The 19,280-nt window shown below is 43.5% G+C and overlaps 1 protein-coding gene across 1 annotated transcript in view; it reads right to left on the bottom strand.

Moving 5' to 3' along the window:
- Positions 1–19,280, bottom strand: part of CASTOR2 (cytosolic arginine sensor for mTORC1 subunit 2) — a 174,124-nt gene that overhangs the window by 133,981 nt on the left and 20,863 nt on the right. Inside the window, exons 2-4 of the mRNA XM_087751425.1 lie at positions 2,652–2,741; positions 1,095–1,140; positions 270–436 (exon numbers count right to left, since the gene is read on the bottom strand). Of these exons, the coding sequence (XP_087607551.1) occupies positions 270–382 (113 nt within the window). The 5' untranslated portion in view covers positions 383–436; positions 1,095–1,140; positions 2,652–2,741. The remainder of the gene's footprint in view (positions 1–269; positions 437–1,094; positions 1,141–2,651; positions 2,742–19,280) is intronic.

The raw sequence follows: 19,280 nt of genomic DNA, 5'->3' as shown, positions 1-19,280 counted from the left end.
GCTGCCCTGCCCCCTTGCAAGGGAGGTAACCCCCCCCACCCCAGCCCCTCTGCAGGGACGCGGGGTGCCCCCCACTCCAGCACCCTGCCCCTCTGCAGGAAGGAGGGTGCCCTGCCAGCACCCGGCCCCCTGGCAGCAAGGGGGACACCCCCCAGCACCCCGGCCTCTGGCAAGGAGGGTGCCCCCCAGCACCCCGGCAAGGAGGGCGCCCGGCCCCCTCGCACGGAAAGCGCCCCCGGCCCCCGCGCTGCCCCATCCCCAGCACCTACCTCGTCTTGGAGGACAGGAAAGCAAGTTTGATTAATCCATAGGTAAACAACTGGATGCTCTCCTTGGCTATGCTGGCCACTCTGAGCCTGTGCTCTAGGATGTGCAGTTCCATCTTTTCCTCTTTCTCATTTGTAGTTCATCTATCCCTGGGGTTTATTTTGTGTTTCTGAATGGGGAGGGGGAGGGGGGCTGTTATTGTCGGTGCCTTTTTTTTTTTTTTTTTTTCCCCTGGCTCCTTCTCCTCCTTCCCGGCTCCGGGGGCGGGGAGGGGCGGGCGGGGGGGGATGAGGGAGCAGAGGGTGCAAAAGTTGGACCGGCGGGGGAGGCCGGCGGGGCGCGGAGCCGGGCAGGGAGGCAGCGGAGCCCGGAGTGCCGAGCAGCTGGTGCTCGCTGGAACAAACAACTTGCCACTCAACCCCGGCCCAGCGCGCCTGCGCGCCGCCCCGCCGCATGCCGGGGCTTGGAGTCCGCGCCGCCGCCGGACGGGACCGGACCGGAGCGGGGCCGGGAGCGGGAGGGTCCGCCCTGCCCTGGGGAGGGGGCCCGGACAGCCCCCCCCCCCCTCCCCGCCTCTGCCTTCAGGTGCCGTTTTGACCACTCACTCAAAAAAATAACAAGGACATTTATTACCAATACTTGTAAGCGACCAGCCTTTCTTCTGTTTGTTTTGTTTTGGTTGGTTGGTTAATTTTCATCGCACCTATCGTTCGACTCGGGCAGGGGAGGCACACAGGGCATCTGGAAAATCTTTCACAACCCAAAAGCCAGCAGAAAGGAGAACTTAAGAAATTTTCATTAACAATAGGGCAATACTCAAATCTTACCTTGTTTATTCTTCTCTGTGGAGGCAGGGAGTCCTCGGCTACATCCCTGTGAAGCAAAAATAAAGTGGAAAAAATCACCAATTTGCATGAAACTATGACAGAAGTAAAATCACAGTTGTTAAGAACACAACAGCCTCGTGTGTGTGATGGTTATGCTGGAAGGGTGAGCGGCCTCCACCCCAGTCAGTCCTCGCCCCACTCCTCAGCAAGAGGCTGAAGGGAAGTAGGGATGGACGGACCCTCAAACCAGCACCCCAGAAACGGGGCTGCTCTGCCAGCGGCAGTGCCACAGGGCTGGCACCAAGACACTGACCCCAGCCACGCTCTTCGTCAGCACCGGCTCCTCTGCACAGAGCCCCACTGACACCAGGCAGACTAAAACGGGAATTAGATTCAGGCTTGGGGTGTTCTTAAAACAGGACTTGGGCCATAAACCTGATTTTAGCTTCTGTGCAGGGCTCCCTCTGACTTCGGATCACGCTGATCCTGCCATGAACAACACAATAATAATATTACCTGGATCACTGTGGCACTTTTCATTAGTAGATCTCAGAGAGGCTTTATGAAGACCATCAATAGCAACCCTTCTGTTCTACACATGGGGAAACTGAGGCACAGCATGTGTCCAGGGGCACAAGATCAGAGCTCAGTTAGCCAAACCCCACTCCACGTCATTCCTCTTCCCTATACAGAAGGAAGAGCTTCTGCAGTTGTAAATTAAGCTCTTAGGGCCTGTGTTCCTGTGGCAGAAATCTCTTGAATCCCGCTCTGGAGACAAGCTTCTGAAACTAGGATTTCCAAACCCTTTCTATTCTGTTAGTTCCCACTGGATGGCTGTATTTCTCCCCTGGACATGTCTGTTCTTCCTCTGCCTGTGGCCAACCTGAAAGGCTGTCTTAATTTTGTCATATCCCAAAAGCAAAAAGTTGAAATTAGAGGCATTCATATCAATAGTTAGTCAGAATCATTCAGAGGAAAGGCAACAAAGATAAAATATCAAATCTCTACTTCATTTTTTAAAAGCCTTTAAAAACTGAGGAGTTGTTTTCCTTTGTTGCCTCACACAGAAGTTCAGATGACTGCAGGCATTGCATTTTAGGAAGCTGAAGAGAGGTTTTTAATCTGCTTCCACGGGCAGTTCAAGGTCTTGGTCTTCAAAGCTCTGAACATATCTGCGCCCAGCTACAAAAAGTGCCTGCACCTGCATCTACAAATCACAGACATATCTGTGTTCCTCTGGGACAATGCAGACCACAGAGCCCAGAAGGAAGCAGCCAGGAACAAATCATGCACCGTCAAGGTTGTTGTGAGCTTCCAGAGGAAATCAGACAAATGTAGCCTGAATCACTTCTAGGAAATGCTGCAAAACTCCTCTTTTAAAAGATTTTTCCATCATAATCAGGGCAACATTCACATCATCAACCCTTCCCCTTCCCACTTAGAGAAAAAATATGCTGCCCCCAAGCAGAGCTTTCTCAACCCGGAGAGGCCAGACACTCCAGGAAGGCCACCAGGGATTATGCTATTACCAGTCTAATTACCACAGAAAATGCTTACATGAAACAATGAGAGATGGTAGAACAAACCCAAAGGTAAAATCAGTGGAGACCTTTTGAAGCAAGCAAGTCATCAGAGACTTTGTTCTGCCTGCAGGGAAGGAGAAAAGAGGCCCTGAGTTAGTCATCTGGATTTACTAAAAAAAGAAGAATCAAGCAAACAAGCAAAAAAAATCCCCCCAAACCCACAAAACACAAAATACTTCTTCATTTTGAAAGTTTACATCTGGTGCTTTCTTCAATTTTGAAAGTTTACGTCAAATTGCAATTTCTTTCCTGGGTCTGATCAGCTGCTATGGTTTTCCAAGCCTTTCAAAGAAGGCCTCTTTGAGATGGAAACACAAAGCTCATAGCTATGTGAACCTTCACATAGTTGACTGTAGGAAGCATTAGGAAAATATGAAGCCCACCAACATGCAACCCAATTTTCTACACGTGAAAAATATGCCTAGCTCAGCACAGGCAAATTTTTCAAGAGCAGGCAACCTGCCAATTAGCCAAAATACTATTAAGTGCCCCCTGCTCCAGCTGTCATTAGCATTCAGATCTCTCTCCCCCTTGTCGCCAGGTATATCTGGGAGATTCCGTGCAGGGAACAGCCTAGAATGTGTTGTTATTATGTATAACACGCTATAATATCTTTTGATTATTGCAATTCCAAGTTTTCCATATTTTTGCAGCTCAAAAGGACTCATTTGGCCCAGCCACTGAGCAGGGACCTGTTGTGCAAGATGATGCAACCACACTTTTTTATTAAAACCAAAAGCCATTCCCTGCCCACACAGCTTCCAGTGTCAGTTACCGCAGCACATGCTGGGCAGACAGAACAGAAATGGGGAGAACGGACAAGAAAACAGGAAGATGAGAGAGCAGCAAAACAAATCTCAGTCTGAGGACCAGGCACCATGAGTCATCTCCTGCCTGGATGGAGAGCAAAGCACTTATGAGCCATCAAACGTAGATGAGATTTCTAAGTGCTCTAGGTCAGATACCACCCATAACGCTAAGCAAAACTTGAGGTTTGAAGTCTTGAGGCTAGAGGTGGGAGGGGCTTCCCTGGTAGAAGAACGCAGACTGTACTGATGGGCAGTTTTCAGATATCTCAGCTTCTGCTCATAATCACAAGGACCTTCTTACTGGTGAGCAGGGCAAGAGCCATGTCCTGTTTGCCCTGGGGCACTCTGTCTACAAGTGAGGTCCTCAGGAGGAATGCAGTGTTTTATGAAAAACCTGAATTCAAGAAGATAGTCTGTATTTTTGCCTTGAACATTTACCTCAGCAGCAACCAAGGTACAGCCAGGTACAGGTCACCAACCAGGTCCCAGCCCTTTGGGAGGCTCTAGCTCTTGTGAGTCTGAATTTTGTCTGAATGCAAAATTTCTCATAAAGCACACTGCAGTCCAGCACCCAAGTCTTCGCATGCAGATTGCTTCCAAACCACACTGAAACGCTCAACAACAATCAGTGTTTCAGGAAAAGGAAATTTAAAAAAAACGTAGAAACAGTTTAGGTGAAAGGAATGTAATTACACACTGTGATGAACAGTTCATGAAGATCAGCACTGTACACAGAGGAAAAATAAAGGAGAATTTCTAATCACGTGAGTCATCATGTTTTATGCAGTTACTCCAAACTACATCAGGATATTTCAGTATTATTTTATTTAGATGGTGGAAGGAAGTTCTTAAATCATTTGTGGTCTCTTCTGATACCATAAAAACGTCCCAAATTACCCTACTTAGTTCTCAAAGATGAAGCTATGGTAGCCTTTTACAGATAGATTTTAACATGCAGTATCTAAATTTTTGGCAATAAAACCTCACTCTCAAAAAAAAATATAATTTAGATTAAATTCTCTCATGTGATTTGTATGACATTGCACTGCTGCAAATCTAGCATTGCTCTGCTGTTGGCAGAATTACACTCTTCTTTCAGAAACATCTGAAGTTCAACAGCATCTTGACCTCTGACTAGGGCTTGTAACAGCTTCTAAGATCTAAAATAGCAGATAATGCAAGTCCTAATGTGAATGATGTAATGGCAATACCCTGGATAAATATGCCCAAGGCAAGATGAATCCAGTGTCGCAGTTGTTTATACTAGCATTTGCTTTTTTGCAGTAGACAGAGCATATGAAGTTCTTAGCACGTCTATAGCTCTGGTGTGAAACCAGGGTCAGTGTGCATTTCTGGGGTCCCTTTCAGACTCAGTACGTAAGGGACACAGCAATCTGTTCCAGCTTCCAAGCTCAGAGAGTACTTTTTGAATGCAGACTGTTTTTAAAGCTTTGAGGACTGGAGGTATCTTCAGGTCAGTCACTGGTTTTGACCAAAAGGGAAGCCATCACATTTCTTAACAGCCTTAACCAGTTTATTCTGAGATGAAAGTTACTAAGTAACTATAATTATCCTGGAACTCCTTGCTTAAGTTAAACAGGCCTTTTTGACCCAGGGAGGGTAATGCTTCTTTAGACAAACAGGTAAACAAAGGCACAGAAAGGCAGGCAACCAACCAAGGTCACACCATCAGTTATTACCGTTTTTGGAAGTACAATTCATAGGCCACTGCTTGATCATGAGACCTCTATGAGGTTGTCTGAGGCAGACAGACGGGATGGGTTTACAAGCTGCTATCTTAACACTTCAGTGACAATTAGTATCTTCTAAAAAAAAAAAATCAGTTCTTTAAGAATAATCATGTGTAAAATATAAAAAAAAAAAAAAAGGAAAAAAAAGTTTCCCAAATGATAGCTTCTGGGCTTGCTTGTGAAAAATTACCCATTTGTTTAATTGAAAAGGGCGATTTATCAGGCTAATTTCCTTCTAGCAACCAGAGACCTTTCAAAACTTGATTGCAGTTAATGTGCCAGTGTTCAAAGCATTTTATTCAACTATCAAACAAGCTAATGAAGACCTTTAATTTACTGTTGAAGTACAAAGTGGGCTGAGAAGGTCAGACATTTCATGCTCCCAGGGCAGCAGAGGTGCGGATGAGACTCTGCTGTGGCATCAGCTCCTCAGAGAGGCCCAGATGTCCTGCAGGAGAGCTGAGGGAGGCCAAACCAGTAAGAGGATGCGCAGAGGCAGCTCCTGCTCTGTGTACAAGCCATGTTAGCCCTAACCCGAACAGCAGCAAAGAGCTCCAATTAAACATTCACAGGCCAGCTTGCAAACGGAGATTGTACAACTAAATACCTTAGCCAGGAAGGACAAAACCTCACCTCTTGGTTCCCGCATCTGTGTTCTGTGCTTTGGTGACACCTCACAACTCCTGTCCTAGAAGGACACAAAACAATGGGACTCTCAGTGCTGGGCTGGGGAAAGGAAGCTTTAGCACTTGTAATCAATGTTACGGAGCCTCTGGATGGAAGAGGTGAAATAGCATGTACCTATCAGGTACAGCTGGGCATAGCGGCTACCAATTGCAGTACCAGCCAACTGCAAGTAACTCGCCAAAACTCAGTACACCACAAAGTGGCAGGCTAATACTGTCCCCATCTAAGGCGAGCAAAATTTGCTCAACCTTGGCCTGTGAGGAGCCAAGCATAAATATTTGGTCTTGGTATTTTGGTCCAATTCCTTGTTCTCTTAGCTAGTGGCTGGCAAAGCTTGTCAACATCCTTGGAGATTCAGTGGCTACAGCCACTCCTATGAATCCCTCATTCTCAGTAACACCTAGATGCATTAATAAGCTGCGCCTATGACTTCACTGGAAACATTCAAAGTCCGTGAGGGAAAATGATTATTAACAAATAGAGGAAAAGTAATGCATGTGTTGCTGAACCAAAACATCATATGAGATAGAAGCTGAAAGTTTCCTAGCCAAGATGCTGATCACACTGGTTTACTGATCAGGTGAGCTACTTAAACCTGTTTGTTGCAATAAGCATTATTGAAACAGACCCAGTTCAGCCCAATAGCTCTACACAAAGCCAGGTGAAATAACTGAAGTCATGTCCACTTCACAAAGGTTGAAAATTATTGTTGGTGCAAAACTGAGACAGCATGGCTCAAGATGTGGGAAGGAGACATCTTCACAGCTACTAGGAGGTGTTAAAGATGACCTCATCTCATTTACTTTTGATACTGAAATAAGCAATTGAAGGAAATATCCCCCCTCCTCCCGCCAGCTTCCTAAAGATCAACACATCTGCAAACACATTCTGCAAACCTAAGGGAAGAAAGCCAGATTGTAGCCTGCCTTATCTCTTCTGACTTGCTAAATGTATTTCAGGGCTCAAGCATCACATGACTGTACATAACGTGTGGATATAATAACTAATGTGGCTTTCATAATGGATCAGCAGGGATCAGCAATGTTGAACAAACACCCTGATTTGCAAAAGCACCTTCCCAGCTCGTGAAGCAGGTGACCTTGTCTCCCAAGGGTTACAGTGCAAAGTTAATGATCCGCAAATTAAGGATTGGAAACTCATGTGAAATTTATCCACAGCTCCCCCTTAACCTCACCGTTTTGTACTGAATCAAACAAATGCTGTCACTGCTCTGTAGAACCTTAGTGCAATAAAAGAGGCCGGTTCCTGACAGCGCAGGAGGCAGTGGACAGTGCCTTTTCTGCAAGAGGGCACCTGCTGGTGGGGACAAGATTTCATGAGAAAGCAGAGATCAGTATCTTCTTGAATGTCCTTTGTTGTACCTCCAACCGAAGAACATAACACATCTCTCACATAGTCCTACCTAGTCACATGGTATACTAGGTAGGAGTCCACAGCAATCTGGGGACTCCTAAAGACCAGGTCAAAGTATGAGCTATTAACATTTTCCAGAACAGTTTTCTACACACTGGAATGTTCCGACTGTACAGGACAAAATCCTGTATGCTCTGCTGGACCGCAGGATTCAGGATGAAATGCCACATGGAAAAACTCCCTGAACGTTGCCTCTCAGATTCTCAGCAAATTATTTCCCATATCTCGACGGTGAAAAGGCCTTATTTGCCCACGTATTTATAGAGTAACCTTATGCATACAGAAGGCAGTACACTTCTGACCATGCTATGCTTCTCTTACAACTGGTGTAGCTAAGTTGGGCTCACAGGGTTTTGCCATTTCCACTTGAATCTTTTGGTCAATATAACCTCTGGATAACTCCTGGGGCTTCTTTAACTTTCTGGGCCTGTGAACGCCATGCTCTTTCCTCGCTAGGGAGTTTTTGTCTGTGGCAATGCATTTACTGCTGTTGAAGTTGGCTTTAGAAGTTGCAGCCTGCCCTAAGGGACTAATTCCTACACATTTGCTGAACTAGTCAAAGCTTTTGTCTGGCTACAGGACCGACAGGGAGCTCCTGTAACAGAAATTCAGCAAAAAAGAAGAAACAGTGAATATTTTAAATCCACTCTAATGCCTGCTCCCTTTAAGAGAAGCTGAGGCAAGCTGGCAGGAATCCCAGTTAGGCAAGGCAGCTTTGCTAAGACAAAGCAGGGCCTGTTGGTCATTTGTCTGCAAGAGGTGGAGGGCCTGAGCTGGCATGTCCAGGTCTCTCTTGGCAGGAGCTCCAACAGGAAAGCAGCCTGGTCTCTCTAACAGCCTCCATTTACTCCAGCACATTGTCAGCATCCATTCCCTCCTGTTTGTCCTCTTCAGAAGGGTCTTTTTTACATGATTACTTTGATACAAACGAGCCCTCCTGGAGTGATTTAAAAGATAAAGCCCAGTGGTTCCCCATAGTCTCTAACATGGGGTCTTCCTTCAAGTGTCTCTACCCTTTTGATTCCAGACAGCGCATTCCAGCAAGTACTTGAAAATACCCTCCTCCTCTTGCCTCTCATACCAGGATAAGATTTTTAACCCATTGTTATCCCTTGAAAACAGGATACAGCAGCATGCACAACAACTACTCTCATGCACTCCACGGAGTTTAATACTACAGATAGAGCAAAACCAAAATGAAGGATGTACTAGAGAGACATAAAAATAACTGCACAATTAGGAAATGTACACCATTTGCCTACACAAGGCCTGCTCCTGTAACACTTAGGAGTCATGTGTAATTGCTTCAGGCTCCAGTTTGCAAGTGCAAAAAATCATGGAAGTGTCACATCTATCAACAGGATACCTATGCAGAAAACTAGAAATGTGTTTTCACATCTTCAGATTGTGTGTTCCACCATGGTGACCAGGCAATACTTTTTACTTGGTTTATACACCATATTTGTAGATTCATAGATGCTGCAAGGGAGGAGTTGCTGAAATAAATTCAGCGATGAACATAACGAGCTGCAGAACTGGACCATCTTGCCTTGAATCCTGTTTCTGACAGTAGCAAATGCTGATGGCAGAATGTAAGAATAAGACATTTTTGTAGCCTCTTCTGCTGCACCCTGTCTAATGTCTAACAGGTACATAACCTCATGTTCTTCTAAACCACTCTGTAGACCCTGAGCCTTTACTTTAAGAGCAAAATTTCAGTAGTAATAATCTGAGTGCCATGAGGAACTAAAGCTGAGTTGAGGAACAAAGAGTCTTTAAGACAGCAGGGAAAAAAAAAAATACTGAGATATTTTAAAATGGAACATTACAAACACTGAAAACAAGGAGACTAAAGAAATGGGACAGCGAGACACACAGGGGAGCAAGTGGAAGGAGGCAGAGTCAACTGCATAGAAAGTTTGCTTTATATAATACATTTCCACTCCTAGGCTTAAATTATGGCTTTCCTCTACCACTGGCCCCAATAAAAAAAAACCAGCAGCAACAACAACATGAAGAATATTCCAGCTTTGGGGATCAAGGGAGAAATTCAGGCACGAGGTTCTACAATATGGTCACACATATCCCCCTCCTAACTGCTTTCTCTACCCCTGCTATAACCAACCATGTCTTTGTCTGGAGAGCTGACAGGTTTAAATAGAGCATATAAAACTGGCTGTTTTCAAGACTCCATTTCTGCCTGTATCAGACAGCATGTAACAGGCTTCTTTACACTCAGAATCACTTTTTCAAATTTCAGTTTTGATTACTTCAGGGCTGTGCTTCACACTATGGTGTTATTTATTTTAATGAACTCTGCCTACTCTATCATTTGGTTCAAACTAGGAGATCTTTGGTGCTGTGAAGCTACGCACAAATTCAGGATGATACAGCAAAGTAATCTAAATGGAATGAGGCCAAACAACATGTAATCATGTCTAACAAGGAGGGAGGGTAGAGAGTGCAGAGGGGGATGGGTGGGGAGAAGTAGAGACGCAATAAATACCACACACAGAAAACCAATGCTTCTTGCTATACGTGAGGCCTGACAAACAAAGAGAAGGACAGCTCCGGCTGAGAGGGGAGAGCAGGATTTGGCAATCAGGTGGATGGACAGTGAGAGCCATTTTCTGAACTGGCAGCTGATTTTTTTTTGTAGTGGCCTGTTTTCACAAGGGGAGAAATGTAGTCCTAGAAAAAGAACCCTGCAGTAATTTGGTCCTTTTTTTTTTTTTTTGCATTCCTGTTCATGACTAGCAGAAAAGGAAAAAAAAAATTGAGTTATACCCAGAAGAAAGACTCCAGACAGTTACCTGCTTCCTAATCTGCTTGTTACCTGAAGACTAAGCCTTCTCAGTTCTTGGCATTAACTAGAGTCTTCCTTACCTCTCTTCCCATGTAACTCAAATTCATTTCTGCTCTTCTTACTCTTTAAGTGGAGTGAGTAGGCAGTGCTTTTGTGATCTGCTTCTTGGGCAGAGGTAGAAATGGGATAAACTTCTAAGGCAGAGATAACACTAAATGCGTCTGCATGTTTGCAGAACAAATGGATGAGTTGAAGGTAAGGCAATGTATTCAACAGAATATTTCACTGCTTTTGCTCCAGTAGGTTGAATGATGGAAGGGTGTCTGCACAGGAATAATTTGTCCCAAGGGGAAATGATAATGGAGTAAACTAGGTACACAATATCTGTTTAACTTAGGAATGTGCAAAAAAGAAAAAGAGCAGAAGATAACGAAGCCTAAGGAAGAGCAGAACTCCTAGAGACTTTTATTCCTCTTATACCAGCCACACTCATGGAAGCACTTAATGTTGTTCTCCAAATTCTTGGACATGAACCTATAACTAAGCATACCAGAACTCCCCCTACTGAGGAGCTACCACAACCACAACTAAGTATTTGGGGAATTTCTTTGGCGAAAGACTTCTCTGTTGGAAAGTGCTGATTTGTTGAAACCAAAGCTTTCTGTGGAAAAATGTCTGCTTCAATGAAATATTAGCTGGGACGAGGTTCTTGTGCTCACAGTGCAATTGCTTGGCAAGACCAGGCAGACACAGCATTCCTTCTGGGGTCCTTCTGTACTGTCCATATACTGCAGGGTCAGACAGACAAGCAGACAGACATACAAACACTAACCAGAAAGGGCAACCTCTTTAGTGTGGAAGGCCAGATTTAGAAGGGGTGTTTGAACCTGGCCTTTTCCACTGGACTACTACCATATGGTAAGGGGGCTGGTTCCTGTCTCAGTGTCCTTCTTCAAAAGATAGGCTTAGGTGCTTTGGTTTTCTTTTTCAAGAAGAGAACAAAAAAAAAAAAGGACAAAAACATTAAACTTTTCATGAAGCAGCACTCTGTTCCCACTCTCTAGTTTTAACACAAATGATATCATTCCATTCACACTAGGGACCTGATAATTATTTTGGCCGAAGAAAACTAAACAAACAAGAACAAAACCTTATAACTCTGTGTGATAGCGCTACATTTAGAAAGATTAAGCATAAGACTTAAAATGAAAGAAATCCTGCCTCCCTTTCTACCCTTCAGCCTGAGGCTGACTCTCCTTGCATGAACACTTCCATACTTGTTGCCAACACTGTTTCACTCATCAGTGGAACAAGGTGCAAGCTGGGCCCCCTGACTAGGGGAACAGCATTTTCTGATGATGTTTAAAAGCCCTAAAACCCTGTCTAAAAATACCAGATCCTCTGTTTAAATGACGTGGCTGCAGTAAGATTTTGTTTGAAAGAATCTAACTGCAGGAAGTTTGATTTTTTTTTTTTTTTAGCCCAGATGGAAAACAGAAAGGCTCTTTCTGGTTCTTGAATCTCATTCTGTGCTATCACGAGCAACTGCATTGTTTAGCTCCATTCTCAAATACCTCAGGCCCCATATATGCCAAGGACTTTTAAAAACAGCTCAGCTGCTTGGCAAATTCTTAGTTCAACCTGGGCGTGCATTTGTCCATGCTGGTGGCTGCACGAGGGCTGTTGCTGCATGCGCCCAGGGTTGAGGAGCTTGGTGTGCTGCTCTGTGGTGTCTGTGCTAAAGGCAGGTGATGCGTGTTTCACTGTAGTTGTCCTGAGTCCAAGGAGAACTGTGCCTCCTCCTGATTCTGTGTTTCCAAGGCAGCATCATCAAGTAGCTTCAAGACACTATCAAACTTGGACAAAAACAAATAAAAGCATTACCTTCTGGATATATTTATATGCCTAGCAATAAAATATGGCATTTAAAAATGTTTTGGGTTGTTTTTTTTTTTTTTTGGAAGCCACAAGCTATGAAAACAGGATGAAGACAAAGTCTTGCAGACACTGCTTTCTGGAATACAGTTGAGCATAAATTAACTGAGGTTCCAAGCAACAGTGAAGACCAGTCCACAAACAAGCTGTGAGCTCACAGCCACCTTGACACAAGTGTGCAGTTCAGATTCAAAGCTGAACCACAGCCATTTCAAAAATCATGGCATTATCTCATCTTATGTCCTTTTGTTGGTCCAAAATAAGCTTTAATTGTGGATCAGTATTATGCGACTGATATTTTTATGTCCCTCATTTTCCGTACGCAGTCACTGTTGTGGCAACAAGTGATAATGCCTCACACTTTAGGGTTTGCTGATGTATAAGCCACTCCAGAGGGAACTGCCCAAGGAGAAAGCAACAACGATCCATGCATTAGCCATATACAGAGGGTCGAGAAGAGTTAAAGCATGCTGCTGTGCCATGAAGCCTTCCCAAGCAATTATCAAAAGAAAGGTTAGCAGAGACACTTTGGTCCCAGGCTGTGTTTGCCCATCAGGTTTTTGAGCTGTAAAACTCAAGGGCTAGAAAAGGCCAAGAAAATTCAAGAGACACTTGGTGAGAGGGAGGGGCTATTTGCCAAAGCATGGGTCAATGGAAATCTGCTGTGACCAAAACAGTAAGTAATACCAAGATTGCCCCCATGTCACAGCTTCTATTCGGATATTGACTTCCAGCATCCGCATGACTGCATCTGACTGACAAGGTGGCCATGATTCAATTAGCAATCTGTACAGACCCACCTTTAGTACTATCGTGGACATGAAGAGGTACACCTAGAAAAGGAATAACAAATCTATCACCCCAAATACTATACATCATGCTCCTAAAATGCAGGTGTTGAATATATGATTGATGCCAATCACTGATTTATGATATTTTTTTCCTTTTGCTTCACAAGATTTTTTTCCTGAAAACGTGTGTCCCACTTGCTTAGATAATCCAGTCTAAATACAAGCTTTGTAGGAAGTTATGGCTCGGCTATAGCTTTTTGACTAATGGTACAAGAAAGATCCATAACGTAATCCTGTAAGGCTTGATTCAGTCACACTTCAAAATCAGATTTTGGCACACTTGTAATCTCTGTATTTAGAACCATTGACACATATTTACAGCCTTTTAAGTCTGTTTCTTCCCAACTTTCAGTCTAAACATTTCCTTGGAAACAGAAATATCCATGGCAAATTAGAAGACAGGCGTCAAAGAGCTGATCACAGAAAGCTTCATCTGATAGGCAAGAACATTACTATTACACCATTGCCCAACACAGAGGCAAAGATTCTTTATCAGAAAGGTACCTTGCTAGCAACACGGGCTTGCTCAGACTCAAATTCTCTGAGCACAAATGGCTTGATAATAAGGAGAAATACCATGTTTAGACAGCTACTGCAAAGCTACAGTGGTTTTTTGTTTGTTCGTTTTTTTCTTTTTACTTGTCACTCAAAAAAGAAAAAAGGAACTTCTGTTCAAGTGCCTTTGCTGTAAGTTATAAGAAATTATTACAAATTTGTTTTTCTTTTTCCTCCTTTTTTTTCCTCTTTTAAAGTGAGTCTTTCTGGAGAGAATAGTGTTGCTAAAATGTTGAAAAAACAGAATACAGGCTACCCCCCAGATATAGCGTAGACTATATATTACATCTGGTTTTATCTGCTCCAACAGCAGGTGGAACAAATTGAGGCAGTCAGGATAACATTGTTGTCACTTCCATATTATGGTCGTGTATTGGGTTCGCGTGGCAAGGTTTTGGTAGTGAGGGGGCTACCGGGGTGGCTTCTGTGAGAAGCTGCCAGAAGCTTCCCCTACGTCCAACAGCACCAATGCCAGCCCGCTCCAAGATGGACCCATGCTGGCCAAGCTTGAGCCCATCAGTGATGGTGGTAGCACCTCTGGGATAACATAGTTAAGAAAGGGAAAAAAAACCCACGCAACAACCTGCAACCAGAGAGAAGAATGAGAATATGTGAGAGGAACAACTCTGTAGACACCAAGCTCAGTGAAGAAGGAGGGGGCGGAGGTGCTCCAGGTGCCAGAGCAGAGATTCCCCTGCAGCCTGTGGGGAAGGCCATGGTGAAGCAGGCTGTACCCCTGCAGCCCATGGAGGTCCATGGTGGAGGAGAGATCCACCTGCAGCCTGGAGGACCCCACACCAGAGCAGGGGAATGCCTGAAGGAGGCTGGGACCCTGTGGGAAGCCTGTGCTGGTGAAGGCTCCCAGCAGGACCTATGACCCCGTGGAAAGAGGAGGCCAGGCTGGAGCAGGTTTGCTGGCAGGACTTGTGACCCCACAGGGGACCCACGCTGGAGCAGTCTGTTCCTGAAGGACTGTACCCCATGGAAGGGACCCACAGTGGAGCAGTTCGTGAAGAACTGCAGCCTGTGGGAAGGACTCACGTTGGAGCAGTTATGGAGGACTGTCTGCCCTGGGAGGGACCTCACGCTGGAGCAGGGGCAGAGTGTAAGGAGCCCTCCCCATGAGGAGGAAGGAGCGGCAGAGACAGCGTGTGATGAACTGACCACAACCCCCATTACCTCCTCCCCCCTCCAGCGGGGCAGGGGGACGGGGAGAGAAAATCGGGAGTGAAGTTAAGCCTGGGAAGAAAGGAGGGGTAGGGGGAAAGCGTTTTAAAATTTAGTTTTTATTTTCTCATTACCTTACTCTGGTTTGATTGGTAATAAATTAAACTAATTTTCCCCAAGTCGGGGCTGTTTTGCCTGTGACAGCAATTGGTGAGTGATCTCTCCCTGCCCTTATCTCAACCCATCAGCCTTTCATTATCTTTTCTCTCCCCTGTCCAGTTGAGGAGGGGAGTGATAGAGCAGCTTTGGTGGACACCTGGCATCCAGCCAGGGTCAACCCACCACAGTCATTTTTGTGCAAGTTCTTTTTTTGGAAGCTAGTATGAAATAGTACAACTTCACTAGACTTCCCTGAGATAGCACTAGTTTACACTGGCTCTGATTTTCAGGCTTATTCTCTAACTACCAGCATGATGTGTGGAAACAATTAGAAGAGATTTAAGGAAAAGACTTAAGATGTCTTTCTGTAGTTATTCCATGCTTTCTTGTACCATGTTTTGCTGATTTACAGATGACTTGCTTATTAACCCAGTTTGCCCTCATGGTATCATAACTAATCTAGGGGCCAGTTCCTGCTATGCTAATCTATCACTTTGTGCAACAGCTGCATCCGAAATTGGATGAGAAATATAGATTTACTGCAGAGTACCAGCAAGAAATCCTTAGTACTGAACTTGTAATCTTTATGAAGCTGGAATTCCCATGGGGTTTCAATTGAGGTGTGCAGAACTCGCGTTTAAAGGTCGCACATGGACAGAAATACAGTGAGGGCAAACGCTAGTAGGGACTCTCGTGGTCTTCAGAATACTCCAGGAATGGTAAACTATAACATCATACACTAACATTAGGATAACCAGGAGTTAAAGTCTTTGTAGAAAGAGCAGAAGTTATGTGTTATTCTGCTCTGTTCACTTACTTTCAACTAGATATTTTCCCATCCCTTATTTTTTTAGAATAGAATGAGAAACACTCTTCCAGCCAATATGAATGTGATATTTTAAAAATATTTTCCTCATTTAAATTAGAATGAAAAATTCAACTTCATTTTTTTCATTGAAACTATTCAATTTGTCTTATCTTTTTCAATTTAAACTTCCATTTATGTATTTCAAACAGTACAGTTTATAAAAGAAATTGTTCAAAGCAGATGTTTCAACAATGTCAAAAGCTTTCCTGTAAAAATGATTTTAAAAGACAAAATTTGATAGGATAGTCTCAGAACAAGCCCTCTCCTGAAAAAATGTTTGATTTTAATGAATTATCATTTTACAACACAGAGTTAAATAAGAAATTCTTGATTAATTCCTTCCAATAACCTCTCAAGAAGGAACATCCTTTTACTATCTATGAGCCTGGAATTACTGTGCAAGTGTGCTGAAGAGTGCTAGAGACAGGTATGTGCTCAAAGCCACCTGGGTACTTCTCCTCCATGACTCACTCTGGTAACCTCAAAGGAAGCACAGAGAAAATGTTCCTTTCAAAGTGACAACAGAACAATGCAATTCCCGTGCCCTTGACGAATCAGGCCAGAACAAAGTAGGTTGCTTTATTTTCACTTGTCACTCCAATATCCAATATCACACTCTTCAACAAGGAAGACAAGAAGAGTGCGTTAAGTGGCTTTACCCATTCCACATTATCCTGTTCTGCATCTGTATTGATGATATATGCTGAGTGAGTTAACTTCATTCTTTAGAGCATGGCTGTACCTGAAGTTATGCTCTCTTCCCAAGGATGTGAGCAGGGAGCATGTTCTGAATCTTGAGATTCCACTTGTCAGTGGAGTATGCTGCCATTATAGCACTAAGCTGCCATGAAAACGATAGCTTCAATTACATGTTCATGACAAGTTTCCACTAAAGCTGATTTAACAATGCATTATACTGTCTATTTTCCATGCTTATGCCAAGGACTTGTAAAATTGTACAAAATTGTAAAGTTTTGTACAAGAGAATAAGCCAGACCTAATTGCAACCTCCAAGTGTCAGCACTGCTGTTTAGTTTCTTCCCTCCTCACTCCCGCAAATTTCAAGTCCACAAGAAACAATTCTGCAACCAGCACCCAAATGTAGAACTTATTACTCACTCCTGCACTCATGTGTTCCTTCTCCAAGCAGGTGGATAGAAGTCTCTCTACATGGCTTAAACTCTCTCTCTCAATACAGGCTTGCTGACTTCTATCATTTCTCATTATGCAGCAGCAAATAATATTGAAAAATCTTGCAGAATACAGATGCCATTAATAGATGAGTAGAGAAGGGAATGAAAAACATGTTGGTATATGATTATATATGATTATATATGACTATGAAATTCCAAAAAACTTTGCCAAGTGAACATTAATATATGTTCCAAAGGGTCACTTCTGCAGTTCATTGTTGAACAGAAGTTTGTATGGTCAGATGACAATGAGTTGAACATTTTTAAAAGATTCACCTATATATTTAAGTCAAAAAGTATCATCAGGGATACCTTTCAAACCTTATGTTTATAACCTTCATTCATCTCTGAAGAGACATCTTCGTCCTCTCTTCCACAGTTAGCATACCTTGCAAACAAGGTTCTTTTCAGCTCCATACCTCAGAACAGACAAGGGGCTACACATTATATTCTGCTGTATTGCTGTTCATTAAAAAGGTAAGGGAAGACAAGAGTGCGTGAAATGGACAGATTAGACACCTAAGGCCGCAGAGAACATCAGGAATACATTTGCTTCCATGATCTGCTTATGTTTTGTCCTAGAAAACACATTAGGAAAACATTATTAAGAAAATGTCACATGCCTACTCATATTGAATGTAGAAGTTTAGTATTTCTTAGGGTCAGGCCTTGAAGCCAATATAATTTCTATAAAGCAGTAATGGAAAAATCATTTATTTAATTTCTTCAACCACAGTAAAAGAAATTACTGTTTCTAACACAGTTCACAGAAAGATAAAGCAGGACTGGAGCCCAAGAAACCCAAGACCATTTACTAATCACTCATCCCATTGCTTCCAGTCTTGCCTCTCCTCTCATTTGCCTGGGGCCTGAGGCTCCTTTCAAACACCGAAGGGCAATAATCTAGATTAAGACGAAGGGAGTGAATTCTACTGTTGAAAAGACCATGGAGCTAACAGGAAAAAAAAAAAAAAAAAATCACACACAAAGAAACCCAGTTAATTGGAAAGCTGAATACAAAACACCCTTCCTTTTCCTTGCTGTGGAAAGCATATATCCCCACACATACTCCTATCAACAGAAAACCAATGTTGACCGCAGCCAACGTTCACAGGGAAATACTCTGCTCAGTGAACAGCCAGCCAGGCCATATCCCTATCTCTGCATTCAACTTCAGCTGGCTGCAAAGAGTAATATTATCTTTATAAGCAATGTACACAAGACCTGGGTAAACACAGTATCTGGTTTTAAAAAACCCTCTGTCAAGATTATATAATCTCGCAAATGTAAAAACAAATGCATGTTCCACCAACCAATCCTCAAGAGCCATGTTTAGAAGGAAACACAGAGCTCTGGCATTGTATTTGTGTTGCTGGCTAAATTTGCTGGGTACTATCAAGGCCAAGTTGTAATCTTCCTCAGAGAGGTTACTCCTCCCTTGCAGGGGAGAACTCCCTTAATTTCACTGGGACCAATATTTGGCTCTCAGAGCATAAACTACAAAGTAGCAGCCAGGCCCCACTGCTGTGGCTCGCACAGCCAACAGCAAAAAAGGAAATGAAGAAGCTAGTACTGCCAGTACTTCGTAGGGGGAATGAAAAGGTCAGCATTTCACAGATATGTTCTGCATATAGACATGTGTATATACACTTGCAAGAAACTTGTTCCCCCCCCCGGTGTGCTATATGTTGTTTTGTACATGCAGCCCTGTTTTCTAATTGCAAGCCTTGAGGAAGTACTATTGGAACAACCGTTCTGGACCTGGATATAATTGTTTGACTTGTCTGTATTCTACTTTATCAAGCTTTGACACACAAGTTTTACATTCAGAAAAAAAAGGGGCCTTAGAAACAGGGGAGCTAATTTGGACCCCTGATTTAGTGTAGGCACACTGTTAGTGCCCAAGCCTTATGCTGTGCAGGCTTTTCTGTCACTTCCTAGAAGAGCAGCAATAGTTAAATTGGGATGAGGTTCCCTACTGTATGTCATTGACATTTTTATAGTACTGGAATCAGGTGGACTTCTGCCGTTTCATCTCTATTCACTTGTTTGTTTTGTAATAATCAGTCTATTTTTAAAAGCAGAATCATCTGTCCTGGATATTTGGCTGTGTCTGAGTGCAGTACATTAATTAACCTTCAAATGTGCAAATTTAACAGCCTGCAATTATTGCAGTCATCTTTCATTACAGACCCTTTTAAACAAATAGTTTTTTTCCACGTAGGATGAGCTTCCCCAAAACTAGCAAAACCAACAACAAAACCATCAAACGTAATCACATGCTGTCTTGCAGGCAACAGACAGGAGGCACCAGAGGCACAAGCCAAGAAGTGCAGAGAGCTTTGGAAGGTGAGCACTGTCCCTTCAGCTCAAGGCCAGGGAAGATGT

The sequence above is a fragment of the Nipponia nippon genome, unplaced genomic scaffold (genome assembly GCF_047370975.1).
Source record: "Nipponia nippon isolate SJK-2023a ecotype South Korea unplaced genomic scaffold, ASM4737097v1 scaffold_15, whole genome shotgun sequence".
NCBI classification, from domain to species: domain Eukaryota; kingdom Metazoa; phylum Chordata; class Aves; order Pelecaniformes; family Threskiornithidae; genus Nipponia; species Nipponia nippon.
The sequence above is the reverse complement of the archived record's forward strand: the minus strand, read 5'-3'. Positions and strand labels throughout refer to the sequence as shown.